The sequence below is a fragment of the Theropithecus gelada genome, chromosome 1 (assembly GCF_003255815.1).
Source record: "Theropithecus gelada isolate Dixy chromosome 1, Tgel_1.0, whole genome shotgun sequence".
NCBI classification, from domain to species: Eukaryota; Metazoa; Chordata; class Mammalia; order Primates; family Cercopithecidae; genus Theropithecus; species Theropithecus gelada.
In genome coordinates this window covers 40,714,884-40,735,812 of record NC_037668.1, presented here as the reverse complement: position 1 = coordinate 40,735,812, position 20,929 = coordinate 40,714,884, and the positions used below count along the sequence as shown (strand labels likewise).

The 20,929-nt window shown below is 52.4% G+C and overlaps 1 protein-coding gene and 1 pseudogene across 1 annotated transcript; one reads left to right on the top strand and one right to left on the bottom strand.

The window, feature by feature from the left end:
• Window positions 1–1,720: 1,720 nt before the first annotated feature.
• On the bottom strand, window positions 1,721–16,226 carry MIIP (migration and invasion inhibitory protein). The gene is made up of 10 exons (XM_025361692.1): window positions 16,175–16,226; window positions 14,168–14,359; window positions 13,569–13,913; window positions 13,098–13,182; window positions 4,630–4,738; window positions 4,484–4,548; window positions 3,855–3,984; window positions 3,621–3,717; window positions 2,368–2,492; window positions 1,721–2,048 (listed from the first exon to the last, which is right to left on the bottom strand). The coding sequence occupies exons 2-10, from the start codon at window positions 14,279–14,281 to the stop codon at window positions 1,952–1,954; spliced, it is 1,167 nt and encodes a 388-aa protein (XP_025217477.1). The 5' UTR covers window positions 14,282–14,359; window positions 16,175–16,226; the 3' UTR covers window positions 1,721–1,951.
• Window positions 16,227–18,627: 2,401 nt separating this feature from the next.
• Window positions 18,628–19,639, top strand: LOC112607998 (annotated as a pseudogene).
• Window positions 19,640–20,929: the final 1,290 nt, after the last annotated feature.

Genomic DNA, 20,929 nt, shown 5'->3' with positions numbered 1-20,929 from the left:
GTTTTGGGAGGCCCAGGTAGGAATAGCCTGAGGCCTGGACAACATAGCAAGATCCTGTCTCTATTAAAAATAAATAAACTAATAAAGAAGTACTCCTGAACTTAAAAGTTTAAAAAAAAGACTATTATTGTTTAAAAGATACACAAATGACCAATAAGCACATTAAAACATGCTCAACTTCACTAATCCTTAGGTAAACGCAAATAAAAACCACAATGAAAAAACACAGCCATTAGGACAGCTACTATAGAAAAACCAGAAAATAGCAAGTGCTGTTGAGGATGAGGGGAAATTGGAACTCTTGTGCATCACTGGTCAGAGAGTAAAACAGTATAGCGGTTCCTCGAAACACTAAAAATAGAATTATTGGCCGGAGGTGGTAGCTCACACCTGTAATCCCAGCACTTTGGGAGGCTAAGGTGGAGGATCACTTGATCTCAGGAGTTTAAGACCAGCCTGGGCAACACAGTGAAACCCCTTCTCCACAAAAAGTACAAAAAAACTAGCCAGGTGTGGTAGCACGCGCCTGTAGTCCAGCTACCGGGGCAGCTGAGGCAAGAGAATCACTTGAGCTTAAGAGGTCGAGGCTGCGGTGGGCAGAGATGGCGCCACTGCACTCCAGCCTGAGTGACAAAGTGAGATCCTATCTCAAAAATAAAAAACCACAGAATCACCTTCTGATCCTGCAATTCCACTTCTGTATACCCAAAATAACTGAAAGCAGGGACTTAAAGAGACTTTGTTTCTCCAGAGAGAAGGAAAAGTTTTTATAGCTTCATAAACTCCAGGAAAAAGCCCCAGGACAGCACAGCCCAGTTCCATCTCCAAGCTGAGAAACCTTAGAGAAAGTTCATGCCTCGTTTCCGCATTTATTCCATTTATAAAAACAGAAATTTCGTACTGTGCAACCAACATGTACAAGAGGTGAAAGACGGCGCTGCCCACTCTCCCAGACTGGACATCTGGGCGCTCTGCTAACCTTGCCTCCGACTCACTGCCCAGCCCTCAGTTTCCTCATCTGTCCCTGCTGGGGCTCTGAATGACCCACGGCTCCCAGGGCTGGGTGGAGGAGCCACGTGACCCCAGGGACTTCCAGAGAGCACTTCTATCAATGGATCCCAGTTCTGGGACCAGGAACAACAGAGCTGAGTCATTCAACACGACTCACGGCTTCAGCAGAGGCCCTCGCTGAAATGACTTTTTTTTTTTTTTTTTTGAGATGGAGTCTCGCTCTGTCACCTGGAGTTCAGTGGTGTGATCTCAGCTCACTGCAAGCTCCACCTCCCGGGTTTACACCTCAGCCTCCCGAGTAGCTGGGACTATGGCACCTACCACTGCGCCTCGCTAATTTTTTGTATTTTTAGTAGCGATGGGGTTTTACCGTGGTCTCGATCTCCTGACCTCGTGATCTGCCCGCCTCGGCCTCCCAGAGTGCTAGGATTACAGGCGTGAGCCACCGCGCCCAGCCTGAAATGACTTTTTAATAACCTTGGCCCAGCCTGCCTTGAGGACCCCCCTCCCCCATCTGGTGGAGGCCACTACCCAGAGCTGGGGATGTGTGGAAGGAGCCACCCTTATGGTGACGCACGCACACTGCCCAGTCCCGGTGGTCGCAATGTCTTCCTTCTGCAGGTGCCAGGAGGGCAGGCTGAGAGGCCAGAGTGCCTTCTGGGCCCGAAGTGCATGAGCAGGATGGAACCAGCACACGTGGGACTTGAGCTGCAGAGCACTGAGCTTTATTTTAAAATTTCCACAGAATCCCTCACCCTCCACCCCAGGGTCCTTCCTCTCTGGAACCCAGGCAGCAGACAAGCCTGGGCCTACCCACCTGCCCAACCTAGGACAGCCGGGCCTGAGCGGGGCGGGCAGGGGCTTCCATCTCCTGGGTGCGCCTGCCAGAGGTGAGAGGCTGGAGGTGGTGGGAATGCTGTCCTCCTCCAGGAGTCAGTCCTCAAGGCTTCTGCCGTGGGACGTGGGGCTGAGGGACCTGGGGCACTGACCAGATCGGGGTGGGGGGCGGCACCTGCATTGGCAAGGCGTGGATGGGGAAGAGGGAAGTTTCAGGGGGGCCACTTGAAAGGGACAGGTCACCTCCAGTTCCAGCCACATTCCCTCCTGGATCTTGCAGTCAGGGTGGCCTTCCTGGGTGGAGCAGGGCAGGCGGCAGGGAGCGGAGGAGTTCCGGGGGATGGCTAGGGTCAGGGCCAGAGGGCTGGACCCCTGCAGAGAGACACCCCCAGGCTCCATCCTCCCCACCCCAATCCTACCCCCCTGGGGGCTCTGCAGTCCCCAGGCCTGCTCCAAGGTCTTTGTCCCTCTGGGGGGCACCCCAGGCTAGGATGTGATCTGGGCCATACCAGGCGAAAAGGGCTGGTGCCTGACAGCTTCTGGTGCTGGACCTCAGCAGAGACAGAGGACCAGAGGTCCAGGTTCTTGGGGGCTGAGCTTTTCTCAGACTTCGGAGGGAAAACGTCCCAGCCCAGCAGGCAGTGCTGTGGAAGGCAAGGGATTAAAGGTGCCTGGCCTGGGACAGGCTCCCCGCTGACTGGGCAGACCCCCATCAGGGAGGGACTGTGCCTCCCATTAGGAAGGAGGCCCCCACCAGGGCAGGGCCTGTGTCTACCCACAAGATTACCCCAGGTCTCTCCTTCCTTATCCTGGCAGATCCAGCCATCCCTGGGGCCCTAAGAGCTGAAATAGGAGGAGGACAGGATGGTGACAGTGACACTCACAGGGCGCTTCCTGCTGTGGGCTCTCCAAGCGCCCGCATGGATTGCTTCACTGACCAGCCCCACCTCGCCACCAACATCCCTGAGGATGGCGCTGTTATGTCCATTTCATGGACCAGCAAACTGACTTTCCTCTGTATCCTTCTCCTCCTCTGACCCCAGCTGCCCTACTCTCAATTTAAGAGTCAGGCGGAGTTGCCACTGGGCCCCCATCCTGACCTGGAGACACAGGAAAGGACTTTTTTTCTTTTTTTTGAGATGGAGTCTCACTCTGTCATCCAGGCTGCAGTGCAGTGGTGAGATCTCGGCTCAGTGAAGCCTCTGCCTCCCGGGTTCAAGTGATCCTCCCACCTCAGCCTCCCAAGTAGCTGGGACTACAGGTGGAGGCTGCAGTGAGCCAAGATCGTGCCACTGCACTCCAGCCTGGGCAGTAAGAACAAAACTCGGTCTCAAAAAAAAAAAAAAAAAGAAGCACAGAGACCTAGGTTCAAATCCCAGCTCCTCCAGCAAGGCGCCTGCCACTCCACTTCAGTCTCCCCACCTGCAGGGTGGGGGTACAGCAGTGCCTGCCCTCCTGGCTGCTGTGGGGGCTCCCTGAGAGAAGCCCCCTAAGGACTGTGCCTGCAGTACACAAAAGCGCAATAAACAGGGTCCGTTTATTTCATGCCAGCCTACAGGCAGACCACCCTGGAAGCCCCAGGGTAAGCGGAGCGGGGGTCCTACCTCCCTTAGGGACAGGTGTGGGTGATGGAAGAGGCCCAGCCTGTGCTCCAGAGACTTGGGTGCTCACCACTGTCGAGCCCAGCCTTGCTCTGTGACCCTCCCTGGGGACCTGGGCCAGTCTGAGCCAGCCCCGCCCTCATCACTATCCAGCCCCACGTGGCTGCTCACCCGGGGCAGGGCCAGTGTGTCGGAGGCGTCAAAGCTCTTCCGCCGGTGGATGCGGTACCGGTGCGGGGGTTCCAGGATGGACAGCGGGATGCTCACCCTGCGCAGGGGTGCAGTGGGGGACCCCTGAGGAGCCTCCCGGCGGTTGGGGGCCCACGCCCAGGCCCATCTTTACTCGCTTAAAACCAGTGGTTCAGGCTCTGTCCCCACAGGTGTCCCAATACTCTGGTCACTCACCTGACCTGCGCCGGCTGCGCCAGGGTCCCAGGGCCCTGCTGGTCTCGTGGTGTCCTACACAGGCGGCAGGGGGTGCCGGGATCCACAGGCACGGGGAACAGGCGCCGGTTGACACGGTAACAGTACACGCCTGCGAGGCCCATAAGAAGCCGCAGCTCCCCCTGAGCCAGGAACCCAGGTCCCCAGGTCCCCAGGTCCCCAGGCCCGGTGCTGCCCCCAGCGGCCCCCAATCACACAGGCTTGCCAATCCTCTGGGAAGCAAGTTGGCCCATTTCCTTCTAACCCCTTTCCTCCCAGAACCTGGGGCCCACGCCCTAAGGGGTGGGGAGGGACATCCTCCCGGGGCTCTCAGGAGCTGGGATGGAGTCCCACCAGCACAGAGGCGCTGCTGGGAAGGTTGGGATGGGGCCACACAGGGCAGCCCCTAATTCGGAGGCCAGGTCTTAGCTCACCCCACCCCTACCAGGGCTTGGCCACCCTGTCCAGACAGCAAGCCTCCCTCCATGAGTCTCAACACCTCAGGGGCCTCCCCAGGCCCCAAACCTCAAATGGAACCGCTCTGTGGCAGGGGAGGCCAGGGCAGCGTGAGGCTGAACTACTCAGTGGCCTAGCCGAGGGCCCGCACTCACATTCATGGTCTTCCTCCACGCCACTGCCACTGCCACTGCTGTCACGCAGGCCTAGGACCTGGGGTCTGAGAGGGCGAGGGGGATGAGCAGGCCGGGGGATAGAGCCGCTCAGCCACCCTCGCCCACCCTTGCCCACCCCTGCTCACTCAGGATGGCTACAGATACACTCCTCCTTGTTGGTTTCCCGAAACTCCTGCAGCTTCAAGAAGAAGGCCTCAGGCTGGCTGGCGATTGAAGAGCTGGTGTCCAGAGACCCTGGTGTGGGCAAAGCACCAGGCAGCTGACGGGAGAGGGGCTGGGGGCTGCTGTGTGGCCACCGGCCAAGGCTTGGAGAGACGATCAGCCCGACACCCCAGGCCACCTGCTTCACCCCTACTGTGCCTCAAACAGGCCAGGAGGGCCCCTCTAGTCACTGGGACTGTTGGTTGGTTGGTTTTCAGTGTCTGTCTACCCTGATGCCAACCATCCATGGAAAAAATATCGACAGAGACCTTTTTTTTTTTTTTTTGAGACGGAGTCTCACTCTGTCGCCCAGGCTGGAGTGCAGTGGCCGGATCTCAGCTCACTGCAAGCTCCGCCTCCCGGGTTCACGCCATTCTCCTGCCTCAGCTTCCCGAGTAGCTGGGACTACAGGCGCCCGCCACCTCGCCCGGCTAGTTTTTTGTAGTTTTTAGTAGAGACGGGGTTTCACCGTGTTAGCCAGGATGGTCTCGATCTCCCGACCTCGTGATCCGCCCGTCTCGGCCTCCCAAAGTGCTGGGATTACAGGCATGAGCCACCGTGCCCGGCCGACAGAGACCTTATGACAGGGCTAGATGCTGTTTCGTGTGCCAGGAACTAGATAGACAAAGCCCCCGGCCTTAATGAGTCTTACACTGTAAGGTGGCAAGAGATGAACTAGCCACCAAAAAAAATCCGTGAGACAAGACTGAATGGTGACACCTGCCAGAAAGCAAGAGAGCAGGGTCAGAGCCTAGTATGGCAGGGCAGCCATGCCAGGGAAGGCCTCTCCGAGTGACGACCCTGAGCAGAGACACGGAAGAGCCACAGAGACCTCCCAGGAAGGACATCACAGGCAGATGAAAGAGCAAGCGCAAAGGGTGGGCACGTGTGTGGTTCAGCTGAGGAACAGCCAGGAGGGGAAAGTGGCAGGAAGGGAGTAAGGGTGGAGGAGATGAGGTTAAGAAGCCCAAGGAGGGTTTGGGGACCGGGAGGGACACAATCACATAGGCCACATATTTTTATAGGACTCCTCCTCTGGCTGCTTCAACGTGAGGGGAAGTAGAGGCATCAGTTAGGATTCAGCTGGGGACAGGCAGGGGCAGCCCCCAACTCAGCATGATTCGACTTAGGATGTTTCTTTTCTTACTTTTTTGAGAGAGAATCTCACTGTGTTGCCCAGGCTGGAGTGTAGTGGAGCGATCTCACCTCACTGCAACCTCTGCCTCCCAGGTTCAAGAGATTCTCATGTCTCAGCCACCTACGTAGCTGGAATTACAGGCATGCGCCACCACGCCCAGCTAATTTTTGTATTTTTAGTAGAGAAGGGGTTTCACCATCTTGGCCAGGCTGTTCTCAAACTCCTGGCCTGATCCACCTGCCTTGGCCTCCCAAAGTGCTGGGATTACAGGCGTGAGCCACTGCCACACCTGGCCAGAATTTTTCAAGTTATGATTTATCAACTTTACAATGGCACAAAAGTGATCACATTCAGAACATCAGTAAGTTACATGAGACATTCAACACTTCATTATAAAAAAGGCTTGTGTTAGATCATTTTGCCCAACTGTAGGCTAAGGTCAGTGTTCTGCGCACATTTAAGGTAGGCTCAGCTAAGCTAGAATGTTTGGTAGGTTAGGTGTATTAAATGCCTTTTTGTTTTGGTTTGGTTATTTATTTTTTTTTGAGACAGAGTCTCACTCTGCTGCCCAGGCTGGAGTGTGGTGGCGCGATCTCGGCTCACTGCAACCTCCGCCTCCGGGGTTGCAGCGATTCTCCTGCTTCAGCCTCCCGAGCAGCTGGGATTACAGGCGGGTGCTACCACACTCAATTAATTTTTGTACTTTCAGTGGAGATGGGATTTCAGTGTGCTGGCCAGGGTGGTCTTGAACTCCTGACCTCAAGTGATCCGCCCGCCTCAGCCTCCCAAAGTGCTGGGATTACAGGTGTGAGCCACCGCGCCTGGCCTTATATGCCTTTTTGACTAAACAGTATTTTCAGCTTACGTTGGGTGTATCAGGATGTAGCTATATGGTAAATCCAGCAGCATCTATAATCGGATTCTAAAAGTATGTTGAAGGCAGGCTCAACAGGATGTGCTAATGGACTAGATGAGGATGGTGTGAAAAGGAGGGGGGAATTAGGGTCGATCCCAAGGTAATGGCCTGACCTATTTAGTATGTGGAGTTGCCATTTGTGGAGACAGGAAAGACTGCAGGAGGAGCACAGCAGATGGCGTGGAAATGAGGACCCTGATTTCGGACAGAAGGTTAAAAACTTCATGGTGATGTGGAGAAGACAGCGGGATATACAAGTCTGGAATTCGGAGGAGAGATGTGGGCTAGAGATACAAAATGGAGAAGTAGAGACAAAGTGTCAAATGCCTCAGCACTTGGGAGATCATAGAGGGAAGAGGGAAGACAGAGAGGAGTCAGAAGACTGAATCCCAGGCCTAGGGGTGTAGTGGTCAGAACAAGGACCTTTCCTTCCCTGGGAGCCTGGGAAGGAGCACCAACAGAGATGGGGTAGAGCCAGGAAGCATAGGGCTAGAAGTCTAGGGGAGAAAGTGCTTTAGGGAGGGAGTGACCACTGTGTCCCCTGCTGCTCAAAGGTAAGGAAGGTGTGGATGAGGGCTCAGCTGGGGAGTTGGCACCACGGAGGCCACTGATGACCCAACAGAGGGCCACGCTGATGAAATGCTGGGAGCTGAAGCCTGATTTAAGAAACAGTAGTGGAGGCTGGACACAGTGGCTCATGTCTGTAATCCCAGCACTTTGGAAGGCCAAGGCAGACAGATCACTTGACATCGGGAGTTCCAGACCAGACTGGCCAAGATGGCGAAACCCTGTCTCTGGCTAAAAATACAAAAATTAGCTGAGCGTAGTGGCACATGCCTGTAGTCCCAGCTACTTAGGTGGCTGAGACATGAGAATCACTTGAACCTAGGAGGCAGAGGTTGCAGTGGGCCGAGATCACTCCACTGCACTCCAGCCTGGGTGAAAAAGTGAGACTCCATCTCAAAAAAAAAAAAAAATAGTAGTGGAGAGAAATTAAAGGCAATGAGGCTAGACAGCCCTTTTGAAGAGGAAGTTTTGTAATCGAGACAATAGGCAGTCACTGGAAGCAAATGTGGGCTAAAGGTAGAAATGTGGCATCGGGATGAGAAATAACAGGTGCGGCTTTACCCCGACTGGATGTGAGCCGCTGGTAAAATTCTGTCTCACCTGGCCTCAGCCTTCCCATCTGTGAATGGGCACCATGGTGGCGCCTATCTAATAAGCTTATTGTGAAGGGCAAAGGAGTCAGCGGGAGGAACAGGGAGCACAGCTCGGAGTGGTGCGTGGTGCAGGGAGCATGAGATACAACCAGCTCCCAGAATGCTTCCTGCACGTTCATGTTCATGCTGAGGGGCAGGATGAGGATGCAGGACAGAGAGAGAGAGGATCACAGGAAGCAAACCCTGGAGGAGCCAGAAGCAGAGGGGCGGAGCACGCTGCAGCAGGGCCAGGGCCCAGGTGGCAGCGTGGACGGTCACCTTGGGAAAGGCAGGGAAGCAGAGCGCATGGACCAAGAGCAGGCATTGGGACAGACGACTCCATTTTCCCAGAACCAGGAAGGAGGGCAGTGAGCTGAGAGTTCAGGAAGTACTCAAGTGCAGGGCCTGTGTGCCCGCCACCACTTGCTCCCAGCAACTCCACAATGCACCTGTCTTTGTTTTTTGAGACAGAATCTCACTTTGTCACCCAGGCTGGAGTGCAGTGGCTTGATCTCTGCTCACTGCAACCTCCACTTCCTGGATTCAAACAATTCTCCTGCCTCAGCCTCCTGAGTAGCTGGGATTACAGATGCCCACCACCACACCCAGCTAGTTTTTGTATTTTTAGTAGAGACAGGGTTTCACCATGATGGCCAGGCTGGTCTCAAACTCCTGACCTCAAGTGATACGCCCACCTCGGCCTCCCAAATTGCTGGGATTACAAGTGTGAGCCACCATGCCTGGCCGTGGCCTCCTTTCTGGTCCTGCCACGCCTGTGGTCACCCCATTATGCGTGTAATCCCAGCACTTTGGGAGGCCGAGGTGGACGGATCACCTGAGGTCAAGAGTTCAAGACCAGCCTGGCCAACATGGTGAAACCCCGTCTCTACTAAAAACACAAAAATTAGCCGAGCAAGGTAGTAGATGCCTGTAATCCCAGCTATCTGGGAGGCTGAGGAAGGAGAATCGCTTAAACCAAGGAAGCGCAGGTTGCAGTGAGCAGAAATCACACCACTGGACTTGACTCTGGGCAACAGAGCAAGACTCCATCTCAAAAAAAAAAAGAGGAGGCCACAAGGCTGGAAGAAAGAAAGACAGGAGGTCACATCATCATGGGGCCAGTAGAGGCCAGATCATGCCTCGTAAGTCTGGAATGGGATTTTGGATTTTACAGTAAGTGCTGGGAAAAGTCCATGGGGAGTTTTGAGCAGGGGAGTGACATGATCTGATTTCCATGTTTAAAAATATCCTTTAGCTGCTATGTCAAAAATGACAGTGCACAACCACGTCCCTGGCAGCATTATTCCCAACAGTCAAGAGATGGAAACCACCCAAGTGTCCATCCATGAATGAATGGATAAACAACATGTGGTATCTACACACAACGGAATGTCACTCAGCCCTAAAAAGGAAGGGAATTCCAGCCAGGCACAGCAGCTCACACCTGTAATCCTCGCACTTTGGGAGGCCGAGGCAGGAGAATCACTTGACTGCAGCAGTTCGAGACCAGCCTGGCCAACACAGTGAAACCCCATCTCTACTGAAAATACAAAAATTAGCTGGGTGTGGTGGCGCACACCTGTAATCCCTGCTACTCGGGAGGCTGAGGCACAAGAACCATTCCAACCCAGGAGGTGAAGGTTGCAGTGAGCCGAGATCACACCACTGCACTCTAGCCTGGGCGATACAGTGCGACTCTGTCTCAAAACAAAACAAAAAAATAAATAAATAAAAGAAAGGGAATTCTGACACACACTACAACATGAATAAATCTTGAGGCCATTATGTTAAATAAAAAAAGCCAGTACAAAAGAACAAATGCTGTATGATTTCACTTATATAAGGTCCCTAGAGGAGTCAAATTCATACGGACAGAAAGTAGAATGGTGACTGTCCAGGGCTGGAGGGAGGGGGAATAGGAGTAATTATTTAATGGGGAGAGAGGTTTTTGGGAAGATGAAAAATTGTGGAGACGGATGGTAGTAATGATAGCTCAACAGTGTGGACATACTTGATGCCACTTAACAGTCCACTTAAAAAATGCTACAGGTGGCTGGGCGTGGTGGCTCACACCTGTAATTCCAGCACTTGGGAGGCTGAGATGGGTGGATCGCCTGAGGTCAGTTCGAGACCAACCTGGCCAACATGGTGAAACCCTGTCTCTATTAAAAATACAAAAATTAGGCAGCACACGGTGGCTCACGCCTGTAATCCCAGCACTTCGGGAGGCCGAGGCAGGCGGGTCACAAGGTCAGGAGATTGAGACCATCCTGGCTAACACAGTGAAACCCCATCTCTACTAAAAATACAAAACATTAGCCAGACGTGGTGGCGGACGCCTGTAATCCCAGCTACTCGGGAGGCTGAGGCAGGAGAATGGCGTAAACCCGGGAGGCGGAGCTTGCAGTGAGCCGAGATCTGGCCACTGCACTCCAGCCTGGGTGACAGAGCAAGACTCTGTCTCAAACCAAAAAAAAAAAAAAAAAAAGAATTAGCCAGGCGTGGTGGCAGGTGCCTGTAATCCCAGCTACTCGGAGGCTGAGGCAGGAGAATCGCCTGAACCCAGGAGGCGGAGGTTGCAGTGAGCGGAGACCACGCCATTNGCAGTGGCTCACGCCTGTAATCCCAGCACTTTGGGAGGCTGAGGCGGATGGATCACCTGAGGTCGGGAGCTCGAGACCAGCCTGACCAACATGGAGAAACCCCGTCTCTGGGCCTGGTGGCACATGCCTATAATCCCAGCTACTAGGGAGGCTGAGGCAGGAGAATTGCTTGAACCTGGGAGGCGGAGGTTGTGGTGAGCCGAGATCGTGCCACTGCGCTCCAGCCTGGGCAACAAGAGTGAAACTCCGCCTCAAGGCCGGGCGCGGTGGCTCAAGCCTGTAATCCCAGCACTTTGGGAGGCCGAGACGGGCGGATCACAAGGTCAGGAGATCAAGACCATCCTGGCTAACACGGTGAAACCCCGTCTTTACTAAAAAATACAAAAAACTAGCCAGGCGTGGTGGCGGGCGCCTGTAGTCCCAGCTACTCAGGAGGCTGAGGCAGGAGAATGGCGGGAACCCAGGAGCTGGAGCTTGTAGTGAGCTGAGATCCGGCCACTGCACTCCAGCCTGGGCGACAGAGCGAGACTCCGTCTCAAAAAAAAAAAAAAAAAAAAAAAGAAACTCCGCCTCAAAAAAAAAAATGCTACAGTGGTAAATTTTATGTTATGTATTTACACAAACACACAAACACACACACACGCACACGTGCAAAGGACAATGGGACATAGGCCAAGAGGAAACCAGCCAGAAGGCAGCTGAAGTTGCTGTTGGGGAGAGCTGGACAGTAGCGTGAAAAGAGCTGGCATTGGTATGGAGTTGTGCAGGGGCCTGGCACATAACCAATGTTCAAACATAGGGCAGCTGAGACTCATTCATTCATTCAACAGATGCACCGTCTCTGTGCCGGAGGTTGAGAGAGTAGACATGGCTCAGAAGGTGCTCAGAGGCTGGTGTGAAGGTAGTGAGTTATCGCAATTGATTACTCACAGTGACAGACCAAACTCTTTGTTCTACTCTTTCCCCCTTCTTCTCACTACTGCTCGTCTCATTTTTTTTGTTTGTTTTTTGGAGACGGAGTCTTGCCCTGTCACCCTAGCTGGAGTGCAATGGTGCGATCTCGGCTCACTGCAACCTCCACATCCCGGGTTTAAGCGATTCTCTTGCCTCAGCCTCCCAAGTAGCTGGGATTACAGGCCCAGACCACCACGCCCAGTTAATTATTGTATTTTTAGTAGATACGGGGTTTGACCATGTTGGTCAAGCTGGTCTCGAACTCCTGACCTCGTGATCCACCTGCCTCAGCCTCCCAAAGTGCTGGGATTACCGGGTGCCCTGTGGTGCCAGAGAACCCCATTTGACACTCTTTAACTGTACTGCCTCAGGCAAATTATTTAACTTCTCTGTGCCTGGCCTGTCTTCTCTTAAAAAGCAAAAAAAAAAAAAAAAAAAAAAAAGGCCAGGCATGGTGGTTCATGCCTGTAATCCCACCACTTTGGAAGGCTGAAGTGGGCAGATCACCTGAGGTCAGAAGTTCAAGGGCAGCCTGGCCAACATGGTAAAACCCCATCTCTATTACAGATACAAAAATGAGCTGGGCGTGGTGACGCATACCTGTAATCCCAGCTACTTGGGAGGCTGAGGCAGGAGAATTGCTTGAACCTGGGAGGCAGAGGTTGCAGTAAGCCAAGATCACACCATTGCACTCCAGCCTGGGCAACGAGAGTAAAACTCTGTCTCAAAATAAATAAATAAATAAATAAATAGGCCAGCCCAGTGGCTCCTGCCTGTAATCCTAGCACTTTGGGAGGCTGAGGTGGGCAGATCATGAGGTCAGGAGGCCGAGGCGGGCAGATCACGAGGTCAGGAAATGAGACAATCCTGGCTAACACGGTCAAACCCCGTCTCTACTAAAAAAAAATACAAAAAAATTAGCTGGGCATGGTGGCGGGCGCCCGTAGTCCCAGCTACTTAGGAGGTTGGGGCAGGAGAATGGCATGAATCCGGGAGGCAGAGCTTGCAGTGAGCCGAGATCACGCCATTGCACTCCAGCCTGAGCGACAGAGCAAGACTCTATCTCAAAAATAAATAAAAATAAATAAATAAATAATAAAACAAAACAAAACAAAACAAAAAGATGGCTGTGGGGGGTGGTGGCTCACTCCTGTAATCCCAGCACTTTGGGAGTCCAACGTAGGTGGATATCTTGAGCTCTGTAGTTTGAGACCAGCCTGGCCAAGATGGGGAAATACCATCTCTACTAAAAACACAAAAAATTAGCCAGGCGTGGTGGTGCTCGCCTATAATCCCAGCTACTCGGGAGGCCGAGGGGCGAGAATCACTTGAACCTGGGATATGGAGGTTGCTGTGAGCCAACATCGCACTACTGCACTCCAGCCTGGGTAACAGAGTAAGACTCCGTCTCAAAAAAAAAAAAAAAAAAAAAAAAAATTGGGTGCTCCCCAAGGAGGATGGCATGGTTGTCAGAGAAACAAGCAACAGCACCGGGTGGAGGCTGAGATAGGAGCATGGAGGAGCCCAGGCCTCCACCTCCCACTCCCAGGCCAAGTGTGTGCCGGGCAGCAGCAGGCCTTACCTGCAATCCAGTCATAGCCCAGGTATGGCCTGAGGCGCCAGCTCCTCTCAGGAACTGCAGACTCCTCAGAGAAGGTCACCCTGGGCTGAGGAGGGAAGCACAGAGGGGCAAGGACTAAGCCAGGAGGCCTGGCCCAGAGGAAGCCACACCTCGAGGGACAGAGAGACTGTGTCTCAACTTACACCCTGACTTGGAGCCCAGGGCTCAGCCAAGGTCACAAGAGCAAGAAGGGAAATGTTTGACCCCACTTTATGTGTGGCTGTGAACAAAGCCTGGCCTCTTCTCAAAGTGCTGAGAAACTCACAGCTACCGCTTAGCGAGCATTTAGGCTGAGCCAGACCCAACTCACAGTATCTCCCAGGAGCCTCTTGTTCTGCAAGGGAGGCTGCCCACAAGCACATGTGTCAGATGGGGAAACTGAGGCCCAAGGAAGCTCCTCCCATCAGCAGATGTCCCGCTCTCCCACATTACCTTGGACAGCTTGCTCTGTTGAGCCAGGATGGACCTCGGGGGCTGTGCCTCCTGGGGTCCTGGATCACCTAGCCCCGCTAAGGGCTCTGGGTCCCTCAGGCTTGAGGTGCCCAGGGAGGGTGCTGAGTGGGGTCTCGGTCGGCCCAGGGACTCCTGGTGCTGGCATTTGGCAGGTGGGAGAGAGGCCACCCCCGATCTGGCCACATCACGGGGGTCCCCTCGGCAGGCATCTGGTGAGCTCCACACAGGACACCGGCCCCGTGGGCAGGAGGTGCTCAAGGAAGTTGAGGACGTCTCTGGGGTCAATGGAGTCTCTGAATTGTAGCTGCTGGATTCCAGGCTTGACTGGAGAGAGGGGCGGGGTCACCCAGGGAGTGGCTGCTAGAACATACCCACGGGTCCTACGCCAGGTACCAAGGCCTGTGTCCTCATCCTGCTCTGGCCTCAGCAGTGACCAAGGCCAGTCTCTTCCCTCCCCAGCCCTCAATATCCCATCATCAGTAAAATGGGGGTGTTGAACAAGATGAGCCCAGAAGCCTGGACGCTGGCCTGAAGGTCAGGTAGCCACTTCCTCTGGGGTTCCCAAGGCAGGCACGTACCTCTAAGGCTGCCCTGGTCACTGACCGCCGCACAGCATCCTGCCCCACCCACAGCTGCCTCAGGAGCTCCAGGTTGAGCAGCCGCAGCTGCGCCAGGTCCTCAGCCTCCACCATCCTGGGCCTCCTGCAGCAGGTGTCACTTGCCCCTGGGCCACAGGATGTCCTCAGGGCTGGGTTCCTGCCCCAGCTCTTCTACTTGAAGTCAAGAGAGCAGGACACGGGGCTCAGTAGGGTGCCCTGTGGTGCCAGAGACCCCCATTTGACACTTTTTAACTGTACTGCCTCAGGCGAGTTATTTAACTTCTCTGTGCCTCAGTTTCCTCATCTGCTGGAAGACAACAGTACCTACCTCATACGATTGTTGTTAGAATTAAAGAAAGCATGTTAAGCCTGGGCAACATTTGTAGAAACATTTTTTTCTACAAAAAAAAAAATTTTTTTTTAATTAGCTAGCCGTGGTGGCACTCGTCTGTGGCCCCAGCTACTCGAGGATCGCTTTAGCCCAGAAGGCCCAGGCTGCAGTGAGCCATGGTCACATCACTGTAAAAAAAAAAAAAAAAACAAAAACAAAAATACAAAAAACAGGCCAAGTGGCTCACGTCTGTAATCCCAGCACTTTGGGAGGCTGAGGCAGAAGATCACTTGAGGTCAAGAGTTTGAGGCAAGCCTAGCCAACATGGCGAGAGGCCCTGTTGCTACTAAAAATACAAAAATTAGCCGGGCGTGGTGACGCGCGCCTGTAATCCCAGCTACTCAGGAGGCTGAGGCAGGAGAATCACCTGAACCTGGGAGGCGGAGGTTGTGGTGAGCCGAGATCGCGCCATTGCACTCCAGCCTGTGTGATGGGGTGAGACTCCATCTCAAAAACAACAACAACAACAACAACAACAAAACAATTAGCTAGGCATGGTGGTGGGTGCCTGTAATCCCAGCTACTCAGGAGGCTGCTGAGGCAGGAGAATCGCTTGAACCTGGGAGGCAGAGGTTGCAGTGAGCAGAGATCACACTATTGCACTCCAGCCTGGGTGAAAGCAAGACTGACACACACACAAAATACAAAAAACAAAGTACTTAGCACAATGCTTACTTAATACAGTGCTTACAGTGGTACATAGTAAGCATTCAATAAACGTCTATTATTACCAAAATGGCTGGGGCAAGGTCATGCTTCCTTTTTTTCCGGGCTCACTGCAGCCTCCACCTCCTAAGCAGGTTTGGACAACCGTGCTTTATAACTGGTGAACCCAATACAAACCAGGCTTCAAAAGGGATTCTTCCTCCTTTCCTGCCCTCCCTTCCTCCTTCACTTTCTTTTTACAAATGAAGAAACCAAAGCTCAGAGAAGTTAAGCAATTTGCCTCAAGTCACACAGCTAGCAAGAGGCAAGATCTGAACCAAATTTGACTCCAGGGTAGATGAGTTCAGGTTTCTTGGAAAGCCTTTCCCTGGAAGTGTGGGGGAGCCTGGGAAAACTCCGCCTCCTCCTCCCAGCCCTTGCCCCCCACCTCCAAGTATCCTCAGGATCGGGTGCAAGGTCTGGAGCAGAAAGAAGCCTACTACCCAGGGACCTTCCCACACGTATATGACCCCACAGGGCTGGGGGGCACGGAGATGCAGTCAAGGGGGGCCAACTGCTTGATTCGCAGGACGAAGATCCCGGCCCCCACCCCTAACTGACCAAGTAGCTCTGGGCCACACCCCTGTATCAGAGGGTCGCCGCTTTCGCACGGGGTCAAAGGGCACAGCTGGCCTTGCCTTCCCCTGGCCCCGGTCGCGCTTTGGAAAGGAAACACTGAGCAGAGGCACCGGGAAAGCGACGCTCCAGAAACACCAGGGCCGCAGAAGTAACAGAGGCCCAGCGGGCGGACGCCGAGGCGGGACCCCGGCAGGGGCAGACGCAGCCTCCCCTTCTTTTCCACTGCAGCCCCCGAGCCCCTCGCGGGAATGCACGTGGGGCCTGCTGCAGAGCCCTTCCGCTCCACCTCAGTGCCGCCTCCCCTCACTCACCCGGCAGAATCCTCCGATTCGCGCCGCAGCCGCCGCCGCCGCCGCCGCCTGAACCGCCCCGGGTCGCCGGCTGGGGGCTGAGCCTCCGCCGGCCGTCCTGATTGGTCAGGTGAGGGGCAGGGCCGGGACGCCTGGCCAGCGTTACTCCGCGATCCGAAGCGGCAGTTTCAACATGGGGGCGGGACCAAGAGCGGAACTACACAACCGGTTGGTCAATTTTCGAGGCCGGTCCGGAGGTCGATTCCTGGAAGGGGGCGGGCCCCGGAAGGGCGGGATCCGATTGGTCAGCTGCGGGACTGGGATACGCGTTCAGGAGCGGCAGTTTCCGTCAGGCTCGGTGGCCTAGGCTCGGCGCAGGCGGCAGTCTGGAGCTGCGGGGTAGGTTTGGCAGGCGGCGGGCGACTCATTGCATTGTCCTCATCGTTTCATACTTTTTTTTTTCTTTTGGAGACGGAGTCTCGCTCTGTTGCCCAGGCTGGAGTGCAGTGGCGCGATCTCCGCTCACCACGATCTCTGCCTCCCGAGTTCAAGCGATTCTCCTACCTCAGCCTCCCGAGTAGGTGAGACTACAGGCTTTTTTTTTTTCAAGTAGAGACAGGGGTTCACTATGTTGGCCAGGCTGGTCTCGAACTCATGACCTCGTGATCCGCCCGCCTCGGCCTCCCAAAGTGCTGAGATTACAGGCATGAGCCACCGCGGCCGGCCTGCTTCATACTTTCATTCAGGTTTTTAGAGAGTGCCTGCTTTGTGCCAGAAGATAAGGACTATACAGTAAACAAGAAAATGTAATATTGGGGCTGGGTGCGGTTGCTCACGCCTGTAAACCTAAAAATACAAAAATTAACCGGGCAAGACCGGGCGCGGTGGTTCACGCCTGTAATCCCAGCACTTTGGGAGGCCGAGGCGGGCGGATCATGAGGTCAGGAGATCGAGACCATCCTGGCTAACACAGTGAAACCCGGTCTCTACTAAAAATATAAAAAATTAGCCGGGCGTGGTGATGGGCGCCTGTAGTCCCAGCTACTGGGGAGGCTGAGGCAGGAGAATGGCGTGAACCCGGGAGGCGGAGGTTGCAGTGAGCCAAGACTGCGCCACTGCACTGCAGCCTGGGCGACAGAGCGAGACTCTGAATTAAAAAAAAAAAAAAAAAAAAAAAAAAGTTAGCCGGGCGAGGTGGCCGGCAGAGGCTGAGGCACGATAATCGCTTAAACCCAGCTACTAGGGAGGTGGAGGTTGCAGTAAACCGAGATCACGCCACTGCACTCCAGCCTGAATGACAGAGCAAGACTCCATCTCAAAAAAGAGAGAGAGAAAAAAAAGATATCCAGCCTGGGCAACATGGCAAAACCCCGTCTCTACAAAAAATGAACCAGGCACTTGCCTGTAGTCCCAGCTACTCGGGAGGCTGAGATGGGAGGATCACCTGAGCCAAAAAGGCTGAGGCCGCAGTGAGCTGAGACTGCACCACTGCACTTCAGCCTGACTGACAAAGAGAGAGACCCTGTCTCAAAAAATAAATAAATGAAAAAAAGAAAGTATAGTATTGGTGTCCAGATAGACGAATAGATCAATGCAGCAGAATAAAGAGTTCCAATATGTGGGCAATTAATTTTTGACAAAAATGAAAGCACAATTCAGTGGAGAAAGGATAATGCCTTTGGCCCAGGGCGGTGGCTCACGCCTGTAATCTCAGTGCTTTGGGAGGCTGAGGTGGGTGGATCCCTTGAGGTAAGGAGTTACAGACCAGCGACACCCAGCGCCCCCCTCCCGCCCCGCAAAAAATGTATTTTATCAATAATGTGTGTGGAAACTTGGAAAAACAAGAAAAGATGGTGTCTTCAACAAATGTTGCAAGTATAATTGGATATCCACACACTCATCCAAACAAAACAAACAAAAAAAACCCATATGCAAAAATTAACCTAGAATGAATCATAGATCTAGTTGTGAACCTAAACTATAAAACTTAGAAAAACTGGGGTCGGGCATGGTGGCCAGCCTGGGCAACATGGCGCAACCCCGTCTCTACTAAAAATACAAAAATTGGCTGGGCACAGTGGCTCACGCCTGTAATCCCAGCACTTTGGGAGGCCAAGGCGGGGGGATCACCTGAGGTTGGGAGCTCGAGACCAGCCTGACCAACACGGAGAAACCCATCTCTAATAAAAATACAGAATTAGTCGGGCATGGTGGCACATACCTGTAATCCCAGCTACTTGGGAGGCTGAGGCAGGAGAATCGCTTCAACCCAGGAGGTGGAGGTTGTGGTGAGCCAAGATCACACCATTGCACTCCAGTAAGGGCAACGAGAGGGAAACTCTGTCTGAAATTAAAACAAACAAACAAACAAAAAAACAGAATGTAAAGAAGATAGGTAGCCCCTCTACCTCCGGAAGAGCTGAGAGTGATAACACCAGGCACTGAACTACCAGGAACCCCTCCGACTCAAGAAGATGGCTGATCCTTGGCAGGAATGCGTGGATTATGCAGTAACTCTAGCAAGATGAGCTGGAGAGGTAGTTTGTGATGCTCTAAAAAATGAAATCAGGCTGGGCGCCGTGGCTCACGCCTGTAATCCCAGCACTTTGGGAGACCGAGGCGGGCGGATCACGAGGTCAGATCGAGACCATCCTGGCTAACATGGTGAAACCCCGTCTCTACTAAAAATACAAAAAAAAATTAGCCAGGCACGGTGGCTGGCGCCTGTACTCCCAGCTACTCGGGAGACTGAGGCAGGAGAATGGCGTGAACCCAGGAGGCGGAGCTTGCAGTGAGCCGAGACTACACCACTGCACTGCAGCCTGAGTGACAGAGCAAGACTCCGTCTCAAAAAAAAAAAAAAAAAAAAAAGAAATGAAATGAATGTTATACCGAAAGGTTCTCCAGTTGATTTGGTAACTGCTGCGGACCAAAAAGTTGAAGAAATGCTTATCTCTTCCATAAAAGAAAAGTACCCATCTCAGTTTCATTGGTGAGGAATCTGTGGCAGCGGGGAGAAAAGTGCCTTAACTAACAACCCCACGTGGATCATTGACCCTATTGATGGAACAACTAACTTTGTACATAGATTTCCTTTTGTAGCTGTTTCAATCGGCTTTGCTGTAAATAAAAAGATATAATTTGGAGTTGTATACAGTTATGCGGGAGATAAGATGTACACTTCCAGGAAAGAAAAAGGTGCCTTTTGTAATGGTCAAAAACTACAGGTTTCACAAGAAGAAGATATTACCAAACCACTCTTGCTGACTGAATTGGGCTCTTCCAGAACACCAGAGACTGTAAGAATTGTTCTTTCTAATATGGAAAAGTTTTTTTGCATTCCAGTTCATGGGATCCGGAGTATTGGAACGGCAGCTGTTTGCCTTGTGGCAACTGGAGGAGCAGATGTATATTATGCAATGGGAATTCACTGCTGGGCTCTTGCAGGAGTTAGCATTATTGTTACTGAAGCTGGTGGCATGCTAATGGATGTTACAGGTGGATCATTTGATTTGATGTCACTAAGAGTAATTGCTGCAAATAATATTAACAGAAAGGATAGCCAAAGGAATTCAGGTAGTACCTTTGCAATGAGACGATGAAGATTAATTCCAGCAGCCTCATAGTCAATTCCAGTTGCTTTTCCCCAGATTTGCTGACTCGCCGATGGATATGTGTTTTGGAAGTATGATATGCTTGGTTTTAATTCTCTTTGTCCAGATTAAAAATTTGGAACTTGTTCCATTTTTAGAAAAAAATAAATGAAAAGACAAACCACAAGATTGGAGAAAATATTTGCAAATGATGTATCAAAGAATTTATATCCAGATTACATAAAGAGCTCTCAAAACTCATAAAACAGCCCAATTTTTAAAATGGGCAAAATAATTGAACAGACATTTCACCAAAGGAAAAATACAGATGACAAGCACATAAAAAGATGCCGAACATCATAAAAACTGAGGCTTGCCAGAGACTCCATACAGCATCCTTATCCACCACGAATGCCTCTAGTTCCAGCTTCCATCCCAGTCTGCCTAAGTTTTCTCCTGTTCTGGGATCCATTTACTAGGCAAATGTAAATTAAACCCACAATGAGATACCACTACATATCGATTTATAGATCTAAAGTGATGGTGTGTAAAGTTAAAGATTCACTGTAGGCCGGGCACAATGTCTCATACCTGTAATCCTAGCACTTTGGGAGGCTGAGGCGGGTGGATCATTTGAGGTCAGGAATTCGAAACCAGCCTGGCTAACATGGTGAAACCCTGTCTCTATTAAAAATACAAAAAAATTAGCCAGGCGTGGTGGCAGGCGCCTGTAATCCCAGCTACTCGAGAGGCTGAGGCAGGAGAATGGCTTGAACCTGGGAGGCGGAGGTTGCAGTGAGCCACGATTGTACCACGGCACTCCAGCCTGGGTGACAGAGTAAGACTGTCTCAAAAAAAAAAAAAAAAAAAAATATATATATATATATATATATATACCCATGTGCATTACTGATGGGGATATAAAACAGTATAACACTTCGCAAAATCTGTAGAAGTTAAACATAAATTTACCATATGGCCCAAGTCCAGCCTGAGATATCTACCTGCAAAAAATGAAAACATCTGCCTACACAGAGATTTGAACACTAACGTTCCTAGCAGAAATACTCACAATGTTGTCTAAAAGATCACCAAGATGGCTAAATAGTAGAAAGGAGCACTTTCTTGTTTATACTTGTTTGCAAACCAGGAAGAGACGGTCTGCAGCATGCACCGAAGGTGC

What these genes read in the sequence shown, in the direction of transcription:
- MIIP (XM_025361692.1), bottom strand. Translation starts at nt 14,281, where the DNA reads ATGGTGGAGGCTGAGGACCTGGCGCAGCTGCGGCTGCTCAACCTGGAG. An exon ending in TGACCAGGGCAGCCTTAGAG is followed by an intron (nt 13,914 to 14,167) that starts GTACGTGCCTGC and finishes CCCTCTCTCCAG; the next exon opens with TCAAGCCTGGAATCCAGCAG. An exon ending in GCGCAGCCGGCGCAGGTCAG is followed by an intron (nt 3,718 to 3,854) that starts GTGAGTGACCAG and finishes ACCCCTGCGCAG; the next exon opens with GGTGAGCATCCCGCTGTCCA.